Source organism: Leucopleurus acutus (genome assembly GCF_964270905.1).
Source record: "Leucopleurus acutus genome assembly, chromosome: 2".
In the NCBI taxonomy this organism is placed as follows: Eukaryota; Metazoa; Chordata; class Mammalia; order Artiodactyla; family Delphinidae; genus Leucopleurus; species Leucopleurus acutus.
Genome location: NC_139143.1, coordinates 109,958,691 through 109,980,559, shown reverse-complemented (window position 1 = coordinate 109,980,559; position 21,869 = coordinate 109,958,691). Strand labels below are relative to the sequence as shown.

At 44.4% G+C, this 21,869-nt stretch overlaps 1 protein-coding gene across 2 annotated transcripts in view; it reads right to left on the bottom strand.

Annotated features, from left to right (window-relative positions):
• CNN3 (calponin 3) overlaps nucleotides 1-21,869 on the bottom strand; it is a 78,297-nt gene that overhangs the window by 16,891 nt on the left and 39,537 nt on the right. Inside the window, exon 1 of one of the 2 annotated variants that reach the window (XM_082834600.1) lies at nucleotides 9,959-10,240. The exons of the other annotated variant lie outside the window; for it this stretch is intronic. Within the exon in view, the coding sequence (XP_082690726.1) occupies nucleotides 9,959-10,015 (57 nt within the window). The 5' untranslated portion in view covers nucleotides 10,016-10,240. Of the gene's footprint in view, nucleotides 1-9,958; nucleotides 10,241-21,869 lie in introns of those variants that run through there. 2 annotated transcript variants of the gene reach the window in all.

Sequence of the window (21,869 nt, the reverse complement as noted above, 5' to 3'; positions counted from 1 at the left end):
AACAGAAAAGGGGATGTCTTATCCACCTCAGTTCTGTTTTCCTGTTCCTTTTCCTTTCCCAACTTTTCATGGCGAAGAAGCTTCTTTGCTGCTTTGCTCCCACCCACCATGTGTATCGAGCCCTTCCTTTATTTGGTCTGTCAGTGGGCACAGACTACCCCCTATCTTGTCTGAAACAAGCGCATCTTTGAACCTGCTGCCAGCCTCAAACACTGTCCTGTTTCTCTTTTATTTCAAGACAAACCTCTCCATTTCCTCACTTATTACTCCTTCCTAACCCCCACCGGAAATTTGCTCTACTGAAAACAATCTCTTAAAAGGTCACCAGTGATCTCTCAGTGGCCAAGTCCAGTGGCCTGTTTCCTCTTCCTGGCCTCTCTGCAGCACTCCTGGGGCCCCCTCCCGTCTCTCTTCCCTCTGGCTTCTTGTTAAAGGACCTGGAGCTTCCCTCTCTGGTCTGCCTTCTCCTCCTCCCCTGAAAGATGCCGATTCCCCGAGTTCTGGCCTCCAATTAAAATGGTTAGGGGCGTGGGCTCTGGAAACTGAATGCTCTGTTTAGAATTCCATCTCCACCATGCCTCAGTTTCCTCACCAGTAAATCAGAGATCATTAATAGCGCTTCCATCAGAAGCTGCTGAGAAGAATCAATGACTTAATTTACATAAATCTTAAGAACTCAATAAATGTCCACCCCTAACCTTCTATCTACACTTTGCTGGCCACTTCTGTCCACATACTAGAAAGATTTCCTCTTTCAAATCCAATATACTGTAAAAACCATTTACTTGATACTACTATTTGATAGCTATTTTGATAAGAGGTCATTGTGATGCTGTCTGAGCTTTCTATTTAAAAAATTATCTCATCATATAATTTATAAGAGTTGCCCTCGCCCCATTCTTTGGCTTCATCTCATTGCCAACTCCCACTTGAGTCTGGTGGGGGTGACAGATGGCGTAGGGGTCACAAATGTCACTGACTCAAGACTTGAAAATAAAGAACTAAAGCAAGTGACTTGAATTTTGACAAGGCTGCTTTGATAGTTTTATTTGTTCTTAACATCAAGAGGAGATCTTCCTTCTCTTCTGAACCTTTGGTGGGAACTATACAACTGTTTAGACAGCAAGTTGGTAATACCTATAAACACATTTAAATGTTAGGTCAAAACTTACACACTTTTCCACACAAGTACGTTTTACGACAATATCCACCAGTAGGGAAGTGATGAATAAATACGTAGTGGAAATCCACATAGTAAACCTTAATACACTTTCTAAAATGTTCAAATGATATTTAAAGTTGTACAAGCAGTTGGGTAGGGGTAAGGGATGCAGGATGCTTTCACTTCTTTACTTTTGTATTTTGGTACGGTTTGCATTCTTCCTGACAAATATTTCATTCACAAAATAAGGATCAAAAAAGAGAAGAGGTTCTCATAGGCAAGGAAGGTGGCATCCCAAGGTAGATGCATCATCTTCATGCAGAGATGACCTGTCCATGGTCACGGGCTCAGCAGGGATTCGGACCCAGGTCTGGCTCCTAAGTCTAAGGCTTTTCCACCACTGGACGTTCTCCCACTCACCCCACCCCTCCAACCAAACTGAGATATAGGAACTCTAAGCTATACACAGAGAATACAGCACAGGCAACTACGCCGCTTGCAGACAGAGGATCAAGAACCAGGAACAGGGTGGTGCCTTAGACACTGTGGCTTAACATAAAGTCCTTCCAACTCATGGAGAAATGAGAGTGCAACCAAAAGTAGCCACCACCACCATCACTGTAGCAGACCGATACACCGTGAACTTGCTGCGGCTTTGATTCAAACCAGCCCCGGAATCTGTAGTCTCAAAGGGCGTTGCCAGCATGGTTCAAAAGTTCACAGTAAGAGATTTGGCAGAGATGCCTCAGACTTTAATTCTTCCCCTGGCCCCTATAAAAAGTAGCTTCCTACCGCACGCATGTTTTAGAAAATGCTGTAAGACCGACTGCAGAAGAGGATGTCAATAGCAGAGTTGTCACTGAAAGGAGGAAAAGAAAATGGAAAAACGAAGCCCACAGAGGAAGAAATTTAGGAACGAAAGCCTGACTGGCAAAGCCCACACCTGTGTGTGTGTGTGTGTGTGTGTGTGTGTGTGTGTGTGTGTGTGTGTGTGTGTGTGTGTGTGTGTGTGTGTGTCCGAGGTGAGGTTGGGGGACGGGGGGTTATTCAACATCCAGGCCTCTGAGGAAAGGGAAAAGAAGAGACAAATGCATGTCCATTCAGGGGGAGAGATCTGGCTGTGTGTGGACTCTGAAGTGGACTCTGTGTGTGGACTCTGAAGAGCAGCCCTAAGGTTCCAGCTCAGCTGCTAAGGGCTAAGGACTCCAACAAGCTCAAAACATGCTATTTAATATAAGTCTAATTTCTATACTCGATTATAAGTATGATTGCTGTTGCTATTTTTGCATCCAAAGTAGAATCACATGTTTGAAGGATGAGAGACTCACTACACATGGTATTGATTATTTTCTCTATTTCCTCCCACGTGAAATGAAAGGAAGGAGGGAAAACTGCAGTGATAAAGCACTCTCTCTATCCATTTGTAGGGCCTTCTGCAGTGCTAAGCAGCCAGAGAGGCTTGAGGTAATGAAGAAAGATTAGTGTGCAAACATTTGAGAAGGGGAGAGAAGAGACAACAGCGATATCATAGCCAGCATGCCCAGCCACCACTCAGCAGCTAGGGCCCCCTAGAAAATGTGTGGGGGAAGAGAGGAAAAGGGCCATAAATGCTTAGCTTATGACTTGCCCAGAAGAGTCCTTCCCAGCCCAGAGGGCCTTCTCTTTTCTCTGCACTCACATCCCTAATTCCTGGCCTTCCCACTGCAGATGTGCCTGCCCAACAGTGCCCGTGCTCACACCCTGAAGCTTCCTGGTCCTGGGAGGAAGGAAGATGTTGAAGAGGTCCTCTCCCTACCACCCGGGGGAAAGCTAGGAATTAGGCTTCTCTACTCATGGACTTCCTTCAGGTCCACACAGGTCTAGGTAGATCCTTGCAAAGACCATTTAAAACTGGAGGCCTCCAATGACAACACTACAAGGTAAATATGTTTATCAGTCCACTGTGGATGAAGGAATACGAGCCCTGTCTGAACCAAGAAATGAAAGATGTGTCTTGTCTAACAGAAATCGACTTCTTAGGAAGAAAAACCCAAGTAATGGCACGCCCAGAAAACAAGGCCTCTAGCTCTACACAGAAGTCCGTGGCCCTGTGGGCAATGTGGACAGAGTGAGAACAGGGAGAGAGACCCCAGGATTTCACTGCAGGAATGCATCACAGGCTGCCGGGGTAGGAGGCTTGGATCACGACTCTGGGGGCAGATCACAGTCCTGACACAGAAGTGAAATCGAGAGGTACTGCTTGGCTCCTTAGTCCCCTATTTGCCAGAAGCCTCATTCAGATACAAACAGATTCGTGCCTGAATGTCCAAGTCCTGGCGATAATCTCAAAATCTAGAAGACTAATCAGGAGAACACGGGACTGAACCTACCCAGCAGAGCAAAATGGAACAATTGCTAACATTTACATAATGTGTACTTTTGGTTCTAGGCATTATTTGAAACACATTACGTGGATTGTCTATCTTGCTTATTTCTCCCCAAAGCCCTATAAAGGTAGGAACTAGCACATCCTCATTTTACAGATGAGACACAGACAGGTTATTGGCCCAAAGTCACAGGGTAAGAGGCAGAACCAAGATTACAACCCAGTCAGTCTCCAAGGCCCCCAGGTTCTACTTTCTCACTGAGAGGAACCTAGAGGGGACCTACCCGACATCTTCAAGTTCACAAAGATTCCCATGGTCATGTGTTTATAAAACGTGCAAAATTCTTTTGTACTTTTTGTAATGATAAACCCTAAACTATATAAGCTTCAGGCCCCACAAACAGTGTGGAGCAACCCCAGGCTCAAAAAACCCTTAACAAAAACTTGAGCACAAGTACATATGAATAATAGCTAAGAGCCCACCATGGCTACAAGTTCAGAGTTAAGGAAAGCCAATGCACGTGGTATATGCTATAGAAGGCTAATGCCTAGAAAAAAATGAAACTTGCAGAAAATTCTAAGAACAAGCTCCTTTCCACCACCTAGTCATATTGAGACGAGAAATAAACATTTCCTCTCTCTCTTAGATATAATGGTCATAATTGGCTGAAAAACCAATTGTGCTTCTTCTTCTTCTTTTTAAAATTTTTTTTAATGTAACAGATAATATTAACTGTGGTTCCCGATATACTGTTAAGTGAAAAGACACTAACCTCATGATTCCACCTGGAAGGGGAAAAGGCATAGGGAAACAGAGGATATGCCGCTGCTTGATGATGGTAGCAGCAAGGTCTTCATCGTCAAGCTTATTTTTGGAATCTTAAAGAACAGAGGCAAAGGAAAGAGTGTAAAAAGCTGTAGGTCACAGGATAGAGAGCTTGATAATGATCCCCATTACTATTCCAGAGTAAATAAGTCTGAGTATTTTTAAAGGGGTAGCATGGTACCTCTTCTCAATTCAGCAAACTGTCTATTTCTTTAACTGTTTTGGTCAAGACAGGAAAACACACCAAAAAAGCAGGCAAACCACAATGGCACATCCCTACCTGGAGGAGCACAGTACCCTGGCAGGCTAAATGGCCACTTCGAAGGAGGTCTTTTGGGAGATGCATCTGACAGAGCCTTGCAGAAGGGGCCTCTACTGTTCCTCCCTAATCTGGGAGTCTAAGAAAGAACTTCAGCAACAAAGAAGGAATTATCTTACTGATAAGTTTTCAGTGTAATATTAACTAATAAAAGAAACTGCTCAAGAAAAGCAAACTATAAAAATCACCATGTCCTTCAAAAACATCACACTTGCACCACTGAACTCCTTTACACAGACTTGTCAAATATGGTTACTTTCCAGTTTCTAGAGATGGTAAAGTCTATTCCCGATGGGTAAATTCATTAAATCAGCAAATATTTATTGGGCATCTACTATGTGCCAAGTTATATTCTAAAATATAGATCTTGATATATCTCATCAGTGAATAAGACCGAGATCTTATTGCTGGTGGAAAGAAACAATAAACAAAAAGTTCTGAATTAAAAACCTATTTCTGGGGATTGACTTCCCTGGCGGTCCAGTGGTTAAGACTTCCTTCACCTTCCAATGCAGGAGGTCAGGATTCGATCCCTGGTCCTGGTCGGGGAACTAAGATACCAAATGCCTTGCAGCCAAAAAACCAAAACCTGATGGCGCAGTGGTTAAGAATCCACCTGCCAATGCAGGGGACACAGGTTCAAGCCCTGGTCCGAGAAGATCCCACATGCCGCAGAGCAACTAAGCCCATGCGCCACAACTACTGAGCCTGTGCTCTACAGCCCACGAGCTACAACTACTGAGCCTGCACGCCTAGAGCTGGTGCTCCACAACAAGAGAAGCCACTGTAATGAGAAGCCCGTGCACTGCAATGAAGAGTAGTCTCCCTCCCCCACTCGCCACAACTAGAGAAGACCCAACGCAGCCAAAAATAAATTAATTTTTAAAAAAGCAATGTTGTAACAAATTCAATAAAGACTTTAAAAACGGTCCACATGAAAAAAAATCTTAAAAAACCTATTTCTGAACTGTAAAGTTAAAAAAAAAAAAAAAGCTAAACCCATCAATACATTTTTACCATGCTTCTGTTCCTCTAGCAGAAAACAAGGCAGACTATCTTCGGATACAGTTTACAACAGGAGTCCACAGACACCCTGGGGTTACTCTGATCCGCAGAGCAGACCGGTTGTCCCAGCATGGCCTCATGGGACATTTGGTCCTATTTAATTATTACTATATGATTGTTTAACTTACTCTTCAATGACTTACAATTTTGGTAAAGACTTCAAAAGGCTTATTAGCCTTCCAAAGTGGTTTTTATCTGTTGAGGGATACCATTTTGAAACCAAGATTCTGTGAGAAGCTACTTTGCTCAAATCAGACATTCCCTGGGAGCAGAAACTGTTAGAATGTGCATTCCAATTCCATTCTTCTTAGTATCTCAGTTAGACGACTCCTAAGAAACATGCCCAGGTAAGATCATTTCAGCTCCACCCACTCCCACCCCACAACTAATTTCCTCCACGTTTCCTGAGACCTGTAAGAAAGCTCCCGGCAGCATGTGCTCTAAGACTGGTGAGGGTATGCTTCACTGCATCCTCAGCTCTACAAGAAAGTACCTGACTCCAACACTTGTTCAGAGCCAAGTGTCAGGAAATGCTGTGCTTCCTTTTGCGACCTGTCATGTTTCCATGGCTTATAAGGCACAGAGGTATTTACCTTTGGTCCCCAAGATGCAGTCAAGGGCCTGGCGTAACCTGTGTGATACATGTAAGACCTTACTACTTTACGAGTGTTTCCATCCCTCACTGAACTATCTACACCAGCTTCTATATATTCCCTGACCTTCTACTCCATTATAGTCTTTGTAGATTGCAAGTTATGATCCTTTTCTTGTCATTAGAGACATATTGATTATATCGCAGGCTGAAGGATTCTACTTTTTTTAGGCTGTTTTCAAACATCTTCTTGCCTATTAAAAAAAAAGTAAGTTTGTACGTTCTACCAGGCATTATTATCTTATCAAACAAGTATCTTAAATTTACTGACTTTTCCCTGAAATTTTACTAATTAAAACTATCTAAGATCAAATACTTCCTCAATTCAAATATAAAAAGACCAAAGGCTTTTTTAACAGAAATGGAATACTTAAAGAGGCAGTGACATACAAGTCTAAGAAATATAATACCAATACTAGTTTTCTATTACTAAGAACTGATAGCCACAACATAGTCATTGAGTACTTACTGCAAGCCAGATACATCTCAACAATGCAGAGTTTAGAGGTGGTAAATATCGCTTCCCCCATTTTACTGATTAGGAAACTAGGACAGAAATACCAAATAATTTGCCCAACATCATTCAAGGCAGTAAGTGGCAAAAGGGGGATTAGAACCCACATCTGCATCACTCCAAGGTCCATTCCACACTATCTCCCCCCACTTTGTTAAAGAGGTTTTAAGAAAAAAAATTAATATTTAAGCAACATATCAGTTATGCAATACATAAAGAAAAAGCAGGAAGAAATCAAAAGGTGTCCAAACCAAGCAATGACAAAGATCATGTTCCACAGACCCACTCAATCAGGTGGTTCTGAGCCCTCAAATGAAATGCAGTATCTCATACAAAGGACTAGCAAACATGGATATTTGATTTCCAAGCCCAGAAGAGATTAAAACAGCATTAAATGAATAATCATGATGCCAGGAACTGACAGGTGAACAGTAAAAATAGCAGGGAGGAGGGTGGACAATAGTGACATGTAGCAGAACATCCCTAAGTACCTCACTAAACTAAGATTTCACAGAATTAAAATTCTTAGAATATTCCAACATTTTTCTGTGATCTTGAGCAAATCCCATCTTTCTGAGCTTCAGCATTCTGATCTGTAAATGTTGGATAATCCCAGGAATCCTCGGAGGTCTGCTCTACTGCTGAGATCAAAAGACTCCCTATGGGGCTTCATTGGTGGCGCAGTGGTTGAGAATCCGCCTGCCAAAGCAGAGGACACGGGTTCGAGCCCTGGTCGGGGAAGATCCCACATGCGCGGAGCAACTAAGCCAGTGCGCCACAGCTACTGAGCCTGCGCTCTAGAGCCCGCAAGCCACAATTACTGAAGCCCTCGAGTCTAGAGCCGTGCTTGCAACAAGAGAAGCCACCGCAATGAGAAGCCCGCGCACCGCAACGAAGAGTAGCCCCTGCTCGCCACAACTAGAGAAAGCGCGCGCAGCAACGAAGACCCTGTGCAGCCAAAAATAAATAAATAAATTTATATATATATAAAAAAGACTTCCTATGAAAGAACACTGTATGAAATATAAATGAAAGGGATTATTAAGGATGGTTTGATGCTTAAAGGGATAAACCCACAGTTATATAAACCTAAAGTTAAAACTAACTTTCCAAAGGCTCTGAAAGCTGAGGTTTTACTATTTTTAAAAACGTATAATAATTACAATGATCTAGCCTCAGTCCACGCATTTCCTTCAGTCTGCTCAATGTTAAGTAGGCAAAGGGCAGAAGTTGCTTCATTAGTCAGCCAGAAGAAATTAACATGGATATTAACGTCCAAGAAAAGTAAGTCTCTAAAAGGACTGCCAAAGTTATCAGTACCTCATTTACAATGCAAAAGGTAGAGACTCAACTGTTGCCAGCCAAGAATCACAAGGGCAAATTAAAATTAATGTGCACAAGCCAGGCCAGGGTATCACATCCAGCAGCTTGGACATGCTGAGTACTCTGAAAGGATTCCTAAAGCTCCGCTTGCAAACCTTGGAAAGAAGTGAACAATATTCTGCAAGTTTTCAATTGGTGGGGTTTGTAATCAATCATACACAAACCACTCACTTTTCTGTTCTTTACAAAAATGGTCAGAAAATCGTCTTCTAAAATGGGCAACACACTTGACAAGGTAAAAGATCTAAATTTCAATTCCGGATACCTAGACTAAAATCAACTCCTTGCTTCAGAGATTGTTTAGAATTTATTACCAACTGAATTATAATATGATCTGGAGACTATATAACGGGGTGAGAAGAGCCACAATTCTCCCTTGGGGTGTGACAATGGTGCGCTTCTTGGCCTCTATATAATTCACTCCACAGCGCGTACACCCCCAACGCTGGGATGTTACAGCTCTGACAATGCCAGTGAATTCTACAAGCGGTAGGACGGTGCGGTGGCAATCCTGACATGCTTCGGCTCCCGGGAGGTTAATGGGAATTAAACCACAGCAGCCCTCCTTTGTGGCGCTTTGGCCAGAACAGCAGAAAGGAGACAATGAGCGTTCTGTGAGCAGTTCCGCGCCGATTGGCTGCTCTCTCCCCCCAGAAACCCCTGATGTCATGGGCTTGGAATGCAGGGAGGGAGGAAGGAAGGAGAGGATTTGGGGAGGGGGACGCCTCTCATCTCTTTCCCAGACCGAAAGTACTAAAGATAAACCCAACGCATTCTTATGCTGGGCAAAGTGGCAGAACCGAGCGTTGCCAAAGCCCAATCACTCCAAACTACAGCCCGCCTCAGCAAATAAACCCTAAACAAAAGCAACCCACAAAGATTTCCTTGATATCGTTGAAGTCTAACGTACTACAAACTTCTCAGTGTTTTATAAAAATAAATCTCAAGTCTACAGCAGATATTCCCAAAGCGGCGCACTCAGGCTTTGTCTCCGCTTCCCGCAGAAGCAGCAGCAATTGGCACCGGTATTCGACAACCGTGAAGGGTTCTGGACGGCTCCCGTTCTTCCGGTGGTCCCTGAGGTCTGTGCGTGGGATGCTCAGCGGTCTCCCACCCGGGAAGAGGCGAGGAACAATGGGGGACCCAGTTTGGCCACGTAACCGCCTAACTTTACTCGCGCACTTGAATTCGGCCTGGGGTTTGGAGTGCGAAAAGGTTCAGGGTCCGCCAGGAGCCCGGGCCGGAGCGGGTGGCGAAGGCTGCTTGCTGGGTCCCCAGCCGCGCGGACTGACCCCACCTAAGGGCGAATGACCACGCAGGAGCGCCCCCTTCCCGGAAGGGTGCGTCCTGCAGCCGCAGACCCGCTCCTGGAGCTGAAGGCAGGCGCTGCGGGATTCCAGGAGCCCAGGAACCCACCGCCCGCCGCCAGTCCCGGCCCGCGGCGCTGGAACAAAGCCAGAAGAGAGCCCGGGAGGCGGCGCTTGGAGCCGGGGATAGGTCGGGGACGCGCGGCGACTCTCGCGCCGCCCCGACATCTCCTCTCCGCGAAGCCCGCCAGAGACAAGACGCACTGGGCGAAGTGCCCACGCCACCCCCGTCCCAGGGCCCCTGGGCGGCGCCCTGCATCCCACCTCTGGCCTCGGGGTCCCGCCCCACCCTTGCCCAGGCGTACCTTGTTCTTGACTTCGGCCGAGAGCCCATAGGAAGGGCCCTTGTTGAAGTGGGTCATGATGATTCGGTAGGCGGGAAGAGGCTGAGCTCTGGTCCGGGGGTTTCTCGCACTCGTCTTCCCCGCTCCTGGCCCCGAGGAGTGGCCGCACCACAAGATGCTCGGAGCTCGCTCCCCTGGGCGGCGCAGGAATCGCCCGGACTCGGCGGCGGGTCGCGGGCGGTGCCTCCGCTACTCAGTCGGACGAGGTCCCGCAGAGCCTCCCGGTCGGCTCCGGAGTCCCGCACGAACTGCCCCCCACCGCCTCCTCCGGACCTTCAGGGATTGGCCGACTAGCCCGACCAATGGAGGGCCTCCTCCTCCCGCCTCTCCCGCGAAGGGGCGGCGCGGCCAATTGAAGGGCGGCGGGCGCGGCGCTCCCTCCCCGCGCGGGTCCCTGGACCCCGTCCCCGCCCTCACGCCATACAGGCCCACGGCGAGGCTGCCCCTCCTCCAGACCCGGCCGACGGGGCAGCGCAGGCGGAGGCCAGCCCCGCGATGGGAGCCGGCCCTGCCCCCGCGCCCGGGGGCTTCCCAGCGGCCCGGAGTTCGCGTCAACTTCCAGGCATTCGCTCGGGGGCCGGCGGAGGGGAGGGAAGCCCACGACGGCTGGCTCGCCGCCGACCCGCCACCTCCTTCTGTCTCCTCCCCGCCTCCAGGCCCAGCGGGCGCAGGTGGCGGGCAGGACCCTTCCACCCGCTGCGGAAACCACCAGGAGCAGGCTTGGGGCCCCTCTGCCTGAGAAAAGGGGCCCGTCCTCCGACACCTGCTTCTTCCTCCCATACCTAGCAGCTTCCCACGCCTGTTGGTCTGACCTCTCCCCTGCTGCCGCCATGGGAACAGTCAAGGCTTTGGGCCAAATTCGAGTTCACTCTGTGTGTGCCGTGCGGAAAAAACTGGGGAATGTGCCATGGCAGAGCCTGGGCATTTCAAGTCCTTTTCTGTATTCGCACCAGCTCCTTTTTACAAGCATCTTTATACGGGGTTCAGCTAATCCAAAGACCCAGGTGGCTGTTTTTTTAAAAAAAATCTGTAGGCTTCTTTGAACCAGATCTTTGTGTAGAGATAAATATCCTTGTATCCTTTCGGCCAAAAGTGGCCTCCATTCTTTAGTGGTCCCGCTTCCAACCCACCACTTTCTTTCCCTCTGATCTCGAAGTAATTTGATAGAGAGGAGGAAAGGAACAGAACTTTGGTCACTCGCCTGAGCGCCTGGCACTGTTCTAGATGCCTTCCAAACTTTCTCATTTACTACCCCCAAACAACCGGTAGGTAGACATCATGTCCGTTGTAGAGGTGAGAAAGCTGAAACCCAGAGACCTAAGTATCCTGGCACAGGTCTGCCAGCTTCCAAAGCTGTGCCTCCTGCCGTCACTTTCTCCTGCACACTTAGGACATGTTTCCATCCCTGAGACCCTAGTATAAGAGTTTTGTTTATCAAACACCAGCTACTGTGCCAGGACAGACCATGGAACCAGGTGTGGCAACCTGCTTGAGAAGAGGAACCAAATATTTTACCGTAGTTGAGCCATCCTGGAGCAGAAATGAATAAGTCAACTTTAAAAGAAAATGCACAAGACTGCTATTAGCTTTTCAAGGACTTTTGAATGACTGGGGGGTGGGGGGAGAAGGTGAGGGAGGCTAATAGGGAGGAAGGTGAATGATTTATATGTGATTTGCTAATTTAGTAAGGAGGTAGGAATGATAATTAGCTCAGTCTTCCCACACAAATATGACACAGGATAAGTGAGGCAAGCCGTTTGGGCTGTTTTTCCAGTAGTGTGATAGTGGCCAAGTGTCATGGACAAGACCTTACCCACTTTTCTTTGGGAGTAAAGAGTGTGGGAAATGGTGGCCAGATCTGAGGTACAAATCACAGTTCTATCACATTCCGTTCCTGCTATGATGTAAGCCTGTCTCACTACAGTGGCGACGGAGAACACAGGGTCAAAATCACTTTAATCTGCTTCAAGGTCATTCCTTGTAGAATGTACAAGAATCATATTCAATTTTGTCATGAAAACTTGACAGAAATGTGAGTTTTGTGTAACGGGAGTTACTGTTTAATGGGTACAAAGGTTTAGTTTGGGATGATAAAAAATTTTAGAGATGGATAGTGCTGATAGTTGCAAAACAATGAAAATGTGCTTAATGCCACTACATACTTAAAAGTGGGTCTTTTTTAATCCCTCCCTCTTTCTCCTCCTTGCTACCCAACCTGGTCAAGCAACCACGGATACATTTTCTGTCTCTACATATCAGTTTGTGTTTCCTAGGATTTTATATAAATGGGACCATACAGTGTGTCCATTTCAAATGGCTTCTTTCAGCAAAATTATTTTGAAATTCATTGACATTGTAGCATATATCAGTAGTTCATACCTTTTTACTACTGAGTAGTATTCCATTGTAAGGATATATCACTATATATATATATATATATATATATATATATATATATACCCATCCCCTTGTTTTTTTTTTTTTTTTTTTTTCGGTACACGGGCCTCTCACTATTGGCGCCTCTCCCGTCACGGAGCACAGGCTCCAGACGCGCAGGCCCAGCGGCCACAGCTCACGGGCCCAGCCACTCCGCGGCATGCGGGATCCTCCCAGACCGGAGCACGAACCCATGTCCCCTGCATCGGCAGGCGCACTCCCAACCACTGCGCCACCAGGGAAGCCCCTACCCATCCCCTTGTTGATGAACATTTATGTTGCTTCCCATTTTTAGCTATTGCAAATAAAACTCTGAACATTCATGTACAAGTCTTTTTATGGATATATGCTTTCATTTTTCTTGGATAAATACCTATGAGTGGAATGGCTGGATCATATGAAAGTTATACATTTAACTTTTTAAGAAATTACCAACTTTTCCCCAAATAATTGTACTATTTTACATTCCCACCAACAGTGTATGAGAGTTGTAGCTTCTCTACATCCTCACCAACACTTATTATGGTCAATATTTTTAAGTTTAGCCACTCTAATAGGTGTGAGGTGGTATCTCATTGTGGCTTAAATTTTAATTTTTCAAATAAGTAATGATGTTAGGCATCTTTTCATGTGCTTATTTTTTCATGTGTATATCTTTTTCATGGAGTATCTGTTCAATCATTTCTCCATTTTTTGTGTTTTCCTATTATAGTATACATCTTTAACTTATCATTGCCAGGACAGATTTAGAAAATCCTGACCAAAGTCTAACAATCAAATGTGTCAGCAAATGTTAGAGTTTAAGTAAAATTTCACATTACAAAATAGCTACCAGGGTATGTCCCAACAATCTCAAGTATTTTAACTGGAGCTGTCTTTAATATGCAGAACGCTTTGAATTGAAATAAATGCTCTTAAAGAGGTCAATGCTACCTTTCCAAATACCCATTAATTAAAAGCAGTTGGTGGGGAGCTTTAAGAAAGTGCTTTCACAGATACAAGTCTGTAGATCATATTGTCATGTACCTTCCCACCAGGACAATAGTAAAAAATATTTTGGAGAATATCCTCTGTAGAAACACAATGCCAGAGAATTACAAAGAAGTATAATAAGAAGGAAACAGTCAGTTCTATTAGAAGGCTCAGAGGAGGCTAAGTGACTTTTAAGCAGCTACTATGTGCTAAACAATATTAGAGGTGCATCATGGGCAGAGAGATCATACAATTTATCACCCAGATAGGAATACTTTTGAGAGTGAAAGGGGGTACTGCTAATATTTTTTGTCTCAGGCAGTCCTGATAAGGCTCCTTGACAGTGTTCCTTTTTGCTCTCAAAAGTGTCCCTGTTTAGATGATAAATAAAATGGTCATTCATTTATAGGCATCCCTCACAACAATCCTAAAATGGTAAATATTATCTATACCCATTTTACACTCAGAAACTGACTCAGTAAGAAAGGATACACAACCTGGCCAAAAGCAGATGGTTAATAGAGAGCAAAATTAAGATTTGAAACTGGGCTTGCTTTAGATGATTTCTGAAGAACCAACTTCCTAGATCCCTCAAGAATCTAAAATCACCCTTTGTAAGGCACATCTACTCCTTTTTAAAAATTTTTGGCTTCATCTGGGGAGTACCCACCACTCACTTCATGGGATACTGTCAGTCTCTCAATCTCAGAGCCACCTCCTTCCCCACCAGAGGCTTTCACGTGGCCGACTTGTCAAAGTGTTTGCCCTATCCCCCGAGGCACAGTTACTGGGTCCAAGGAGGCATGTGATCCAAGCAGGGCCCACCATTGTTCTTTTTGGTGAACAGATACAGAAGCTGCACATTTTGGTTAGAGCAGACAGAAGACTAACTCAAAGTGACATAGACAAAAATGGCTGAAGTCGTTCTAACTTTAGGCATGACTGGACCCAGGGACTCAATCAAAGTGAATCACAAGCCAGTGTATCTCCATATACCTCTTCTCTTCCACTGACTCTTCCCTTTTGGTGTCAGATTTACCACCAAAAGGTTCAGGCTTACATCCTAACCTCTCAGTAGCCACAAAGAAAAGAAAAGGAAAAAAAGGCATAATAGAAAAATGAACCATTTCCCAAGAGTTCCAACAAAAGTCCCAGAACTGAGTCTCACTGACCTACTTTGGGTCACCTACCCCTCTCAACAGCAATGTCTTAGCCACAGGGAGAAAAGCCCTGACTGGGAGGTCTGGACCTGAGATGGTATGGAAGGTGAGTAGGCAGCTCCTCCATCACCACAGGAGCTGAGAAAGGGGAGACGCATAACGCCAGAGGAAAAGGATGTCGGCAGGCCAGATAAAAGGATGCCCATGTCATCTGCAAGTACTCTTCTCCCTCAGGTGTACATTAGAAGGGCGCCCTCACTTCCATGGACCCCTTTCAGAACCTTGCACTTAATTTTTAAATTCATTTTAAAAATTCTTTTTCTCAAAGGGAGTCCCTAAACTTATATACACTTCAGGCAAAAAGTCTGGAGATACCCTGTAAGGGAGTCATCCAGAATCCCCTTCTCTTACCGCCAGTTAGGCACCAAGATCTTGTCAATTGCTTACCTACATTCCCTTCTCTTCATTCCCAATAGCCTGAAGTTGAGGTTCTTACCATCTCTATTCAGGGAATGGCATCCTGCCCACAGGTTTCCTCTTCCAGATTTATCTTCAACCCTGATGCCTTTCAGCATGGATTTCCTCAAAAAAAAAAAAAAAAAAAAAAAGAATATTACTAGGAATTCCCTGGCGGTCCAGTGGTTAGGACTCCATGCTCTCACTGCCAAGGGCCTGGGTTCAATCCCTGGTGGGGGAACTAAGATCCCGCAAGCCATACAGCACGGCCAAAAAAATAAAAATAAAAATAAAAATAGAATATTACTATATGATCCAGCAATTCCACTTCTGTGTATATACCCAAAAGACTTGAAAGCAGGACCTTGAAGAGATATTTGTACACCCAAGTTCACAGCAGCATTATTCACAATAGTTAAGAGGTGAAAGAAACCCAGGTGTCTATCGATGGATGAATGGAAAAGCAAAATGTGGTATACACATACAATAGAATATCACTCAGCTTAAAAAGAAATAAAAAGAAATTCTGAAACATGCTACAACATGGACATCCCTTGAGGACATTATGCTAAATGAAATAAGTCAGTCACTAAAGGAAAAATACTGTATGATTCCACTTATATTAGGTACCTAGAGTAGTCAAATTCACAGAGACAGAAAGTAGGATGGTGGTTGCCACGGGCTGCGGGGAGGGAGAAATGAGTTCTTGTTTAATGGGTACAGAGTTTCAGTTTTACAAGATGAAGAGTTCTGTGGATGAATGGTGTGATGGTAGCACAACAATGTGAATATACTTAATGCTACTGAACAGTATACTTAAAAATGAATAAAATGGGGCTTCCCTGGTGGCGCAGTGGTTGAGAGTCCGCCTGCCGATGCAGGGGACAGGAGTTCGTGCCCCGGTCCGGGAGGATCCCACATGCCGCGGAGCGGCTGGGCCCGTGAGCCGTGGCCGCTGAGCCTGCGCGTCCGGAGCCTGTGCTCCGCAACGGGAGAGACCGCAACAGTGAGAGGCCCGCATACCGCCAAAAAAAAAAAAAAAAAGAATAAAATGTATGTTATGTGTACTTCACCATGATTAAAAAATCCCTGATGCCTTAATCACTTTTCTAAATACACTATGATCATAGTATCCGCCCTACTTAAAAGTCTAGTGGCTCTTCATTTGGCCACAGGGCCAAGCCCCAAGCTCTTCCACTCACAGGGTTGTTGTAATGAGGATTTCAAGAAATCATGTGTGCAAGTGCTTAATTACATGGCAGTGCCTGGCACAGAGCAATCTGTCAATAATTGGGTGTTATCACCATTGTCATCACCACAGTATTATCTGGCCTCTCCATACTTTTCCAGCCTGAGTAGTCCATGCTGTTTCACAGTTAGGTGCCTCTACATAACCTGATTTTTTCTGCTTCTATTGTTTAACATTTATCCTTCAAAATCCAACTCAAATATCACCTTTCCCCAGAAGCCTTCCTTGTATCACAAACCTCCTGTAGATTTATTTATTCCCTTTCCTGTGTGTCCTTTCTAAATATTTTGTAAATATTCCTATTGTTGCTCCTGACACAGTGTATTTAATTTACTTGTTTACATGCCAATCATCTTCCTAGACTGTGAGTAGATTTAGGGCAGAAGATTGTGTATTGTTGATTGCACCATCTTATATTGAGGCTGGCATATACTCGATGGTCAAGATGCTTACTCAGTGAAAGACTATGACAAGCACTTTCTTACAAATCTTAACCCACTGAATCTTCACGACAAGAATTTTAGACATATATTATTGTCCTCAGTTTTTTTCAGATGGAAGAAGCAGAGGCTCAGAGAGGTTAGTGACTTGTTCAAGGTTGCACAGCGGTGATATTAGAACCAGAATTTAGGGTTTTTTCTGCTTCTGAACCCCATGTTTTTCTTACCACACTACACTACATCATTATAATCCATAGTTTCCTCAGGGAGGGAGTGTAAAGAAAACAGAAAAGTGAGAGCTAAACTCTGGGACTGCTCAGTTTTGGAGGGGAAAAAAGAGACGGAGCAAGTGAAACAACGAAGAAGTGCAAAAAAGTCACTAAAATGAACCCAGAAAACAAGGTAGAAGAGAGCTTTAAGGGCAAAGGTGAGTAACTATATATAAAATAAGTGAAGACAAGAAAAAACATTTTATTTTTCACTATGGTCCTTCTTCATGAGAAGCCCGAAGACCACGGTAGAAATCAAATAACTGGGTAAGACAGGGAAGGGCTGGTAAAGAAACGGAGGCAGCAGGAGTAGAAACCCCATCTCTCGCGGGAAGAAGCAGAGAAGTGCAGCGGTCCTTAATAATAAGGCAGGTGGGCTGAGAGAAGCAGAGCAAAGAAACCCTAGGCTTCCAATGGAAGGGGCCCGGGAGAGCTGGACAGATTGACTGGTCATGGACCAGAGGGGCCAGGAGGAGCTGAGGGAGTGCGTGCTTCCTCTGGAGGTCCGGACGGGAAGGCTGCCCCCCTCTCCCTATCCCCCACCTCCTGCCTCTGTCTCCCTTTCTCTCTCTCCTTCCTCTCTTCACTCCCATATTCATTCACTCCTCATTCATTCACTCCTCATTCATTTTCTCCCTGTGTCTCCTCTGCCCTTCTCTCTCCTTTGGCCTTTATTCTTGACTTATTCCTGCTTGAAGCCACTGCTAAATCCCAGTCATTTTATCTATTGTCATTCAGGATCAAAGAAATTGCCGACTGTTGAAGTTTGGTGTTCAAAATCAAACCAATCCTTCAACAGCTGCCAGAACTGGCAGTCTGTGGCAAGAGTTTAGGAAGAGCAGTGAGGTCCCAATCAGGGATTCATAACCTTCGCAAGACTGTTATGCAAGTGATTTTTGTGTATGTGCTCAGGGACACTTTTCTGGGAGAGGATCCTACTGCTTTCGTCGATTCTCAAAGGGAATGAGGATCATAAAGTTTCGGAGTCTCATTGCCTTTCACCTTCATCAAATACAGTTGCTTCTTTTGAGATTCTTTATAATGATTGTGTTCTTGATTTTGATAAGGATGTAGTTAAAAGCTTCGGTTTGCAGCGAGTAGGGTAAACATCAAGAATCGCAGCTAAGCAACCATTTTGAAGTGCAAAATGACTCACATTCCAATCTTTGTTGCTTTTCGGAAAGCTTAGATAATTTAAGATGGTATCAAAATACTAATACAGTTTAATTCCTCTGTAAACTTGTTCACTCAGAAATGCAAAGACCAGAGCTCCCTATTGAAATGCAATTCCTTTTCACTCTTTGAGGCAGCAGGAATCATTTTCTCAATGGTCTGAATTTCAGCACACAGCTCTTCTAACAAAGGAGAGTATTTCCACAGAAAGTTGTTTAGCACCTGTTTCTTGAAATAAACATGTTTACTTTTGGCAATGAAGGCATTTGGGAAAGAGGCATTTTATTCAATAGTATTAAAAACATTAACATAGTAAACTAAACTAACTGGTTTTTCTTTTACCTCTCATTAGATTATAAACTCCAGGAGGGCAGGAACCAATCTGTTCAACATTGTATCTCCCACACTTTATACACAGTAGCTATTCAATAAATATCTAATAAATGAATGAAAAATAAGCTGATAACAATGTATTTTATAGAATGCATTTTTGAAGGTACGCCATTTGATCAACCTTTCCTTCACCCCATTCACTAGCTATTTGTTGAGTGCCCATCCTGTACTGGGGGCTCTTCTAGGCCCAGGAAATACAATGGTAAATGAGACAGTTAAGATCCTTCTTTTTATTTATGTATTTATTTATTTAGGCCGTGTCGTGCGGCCTGTGGGATCTTAGTTCCCCAATCAGGAATCAAACCCGTGCCCCCTGCATTGGAAGCATGGAGTCTTAACCACTGGGCAGCCAGGGAAGTCCCAATGGAAAAAGAAATTTAAAAAGAATAGAAAAAAAATTTTTAAGTAAAATTTTTAAAAATTTATAAAATAAAAATCACCCCCAAACCTGCTCAAAAACAAAGATCCTTCTTTAGGAGCTTTCAGTCTCCTGGGAGGGGGCGGGGGCGGGGGGACGATGACACAGGCCTTAATCAAGCAAATACAATAGGCAAGATAACTTCTTGTAGTCATGAAGACAGCAAATCGATATTGTGCTAGAGAGTCTGTGTGCAGCTTCCGAGAGGGTGGTCAGGGAGCAGGTGATATTTAAGTTGAGATCTGAATGGTGAGATGAGCTGGAGGATTCAAGAAACAGAGAGAAGTGGCTGGAGGTCTGGAGCAAGAGGGAGAAGGATGACGTGGGAGAGGTAGGCAGAGGGCCAGATCAAGCGAGGTATTGAAGGCTGTGAGGAATTTGGCCTTAAAAGAGTAACAATGGTGATCTGAGGCCCTAAAAATTCTTTTGTGCTTGTTTTCTGAATTAAAGGAAGATTAAAATAAGCCCAGAGAAGTGAAGTATTGAGGTGACTTAAAAATAGAAATTCTTGGGCTTCCCTGGTGGCGCAGTGGTTGAGAGTCCGCCTGCCGATGCAGGGGACACGGGTTCGTGCCCCGGTCCTGGAGGATCCCACATGCCGCGGAGCGGCTGGGCCCGTGAGCCATGGTCACTGAGCCTGCGCGTCCGGAGCCTGTGCTCCGCAACGGGAGAGGCCACAGCAGTGAGAGGCCTGCGTACCACAAAAAAAAAAAAAAAAAAAAAAAAAAAAAGAAAGAAAGAAAGAAATTCTTGAGTGAGTTATCTGATACCTCATCCAAAAAATGAAATTAAGTAGGTGGGCCCATTTCCCAGCCATTCTAGATAAATAACCACCTATTACATTATAATGCTTGTTCAAGTAAAATCCTTATTACTTAGGGGAAAATGTAGTCAACATAACAGGAAAACATTTTTCCACTCTTTTTTGTGTGTTTAGAATTGGCTACTCTACTAGTTTCCATTTCTTTCTCCAATTTTGCATTTTAAAATGCTTGGATCATGATCACAGATTTTAACAATATTTTGACCTCACTCAGCCTTTGTTTCAAAAAGTTTTCAGAGAAACTGCTTTGTAAAGTGATGGAAGCACTCTTTACTTTCAGCTTGAAGCAGGTATAGGTATGATTTTTAGGCCTTACAGGCACACCTCGAAGATACTGTGGGTTCAGTTCCAGACCACCGCAATAAAGCAAATGTTGCAATAGAGCAAGTCACACAATTCTTTTGGTTTCCCAGTGCATATAAAAGTTATGTTTACACTGCACTGTAGTCTATGAAGTGTGCAACAGCATTATGTCTGAAAACACAATGTACACACCTTAATTAAAAAATACTTTATTGCTGAAAAATGCTGGTCATCATCTGAGCCTTCAGCGAACCGTAATCTGTTTGCTGGTAGAGGATGCTGTCTCGATGCTGATGGCTGCTGACTGATCAGGGTGGTGATCGCTGAACATTGAAGTGGCCGTGACAGCTCCTTAACATAAAGCAATGAAGTTCGCCACACAGATGGACTCTTCCTTTCATGAACGGTTTCTCTGTAGCAGGCAGTGCTGTTTGACAGCATTTTACCCACAGTAGAACTTTTAAAATGGGAGTCAGTCCTCTCAAGCCCTGCTGCTGCTTTATCAACTCAGTGTACGTGATATTCTAAATCTTTGGCTTTCATTTCAACCATCTTCACAGCAGCTTCACCAGGAGTAGATTCCATCTCAAAAAATTAATTTCTTTGCTCATCCATAAGAAGCAACTCTTTATCCATTCAAGTTTTATCTTGAGATTACATCAATTCAGTCACATCTTCAGGCTCCATTTCTAATTCTAGTTGTCTTGCTATTCCCACCACAACTGCAGTTACTTCCTCCACTGAAGTCTTGAACCTCTCAAAGGCATCCATGAGGGATGGAATCAACCTCTCCCAAATTCCTGTGAGGGTTGATATTTTCACCGCTTCCCATGAATCACAACAGTCTTGATGGCATCTAGAATGGTGAATCCTCTCCAGAAGGTTTTCAATTCACTTTGCCCAGATCCAGCAGAGGAATCCCTATCGATGGCAGCTATGGACTTATGAAATGTATTTCTTAAATAATAAGACTTGAAAGTTGAAATTACTCCTTGATCTGTGGGCTGCAGAATGATTGCTGTGTTAGCAGGCTCGAAAACAACATTAATCTCATTTTACATCTCCATCAGAGCTCTTGGTGACCAGGTGCATCGTCAATGAGCAGTAACATTTCCAAAGTAATCTTTTTTTCTGGGCAGTAGCTCTCAACAGTGGGCTTAAAATATTCAGTAAACCATGTTGTAAACAGATGTGCTGTCATCCAGGCTTTGTTGTTCCATTTATAGAGCACAGGCAGAGTAGATTTAGCCTAATTCTTAAGGACCCTAGGATTTTGGGATTGGTAAATGAGCACTGGTTTCAACTTCAAGTCACCAGCTGCATTAGCCCCTAACCGAGTCAGCCTGCCTTTGAAGCTCTGAAGCCAGGCATTGAGAATCTGTCGTTTAGTGTAGCACCTTCATTCATGATCTTAGCTAGATCTTCTGGATAACTTGCCGCAGCTTCGACGTCAGCACTTGCTGGTTCATCTTGTACTTTTAAGTTATTGGACATGGCTTCTTTCCTTAAACCTCTGCTAGCTTTAAGCTTTTCTTCTGCAGCTTCTCACCTCTCTCAGCCTTCACAGAACTGAAGAGAGTTAAGGCCTGCTCTGGATTAGTCTTTGGCTTAAGGGAACGTCATGGGTGGTCTGATCTATCCAGACCACTAAAACTTTCTTTCTATCCAGACCACTAAAACTTTCTATGTATCAGCAATAAGGCTGTTTCGCTTTCTTATCATTTGTGTGTTCACTGGAGTAGCACTTTTAATTTTCCTCAAGAACTTTTCCTTTGCCTTC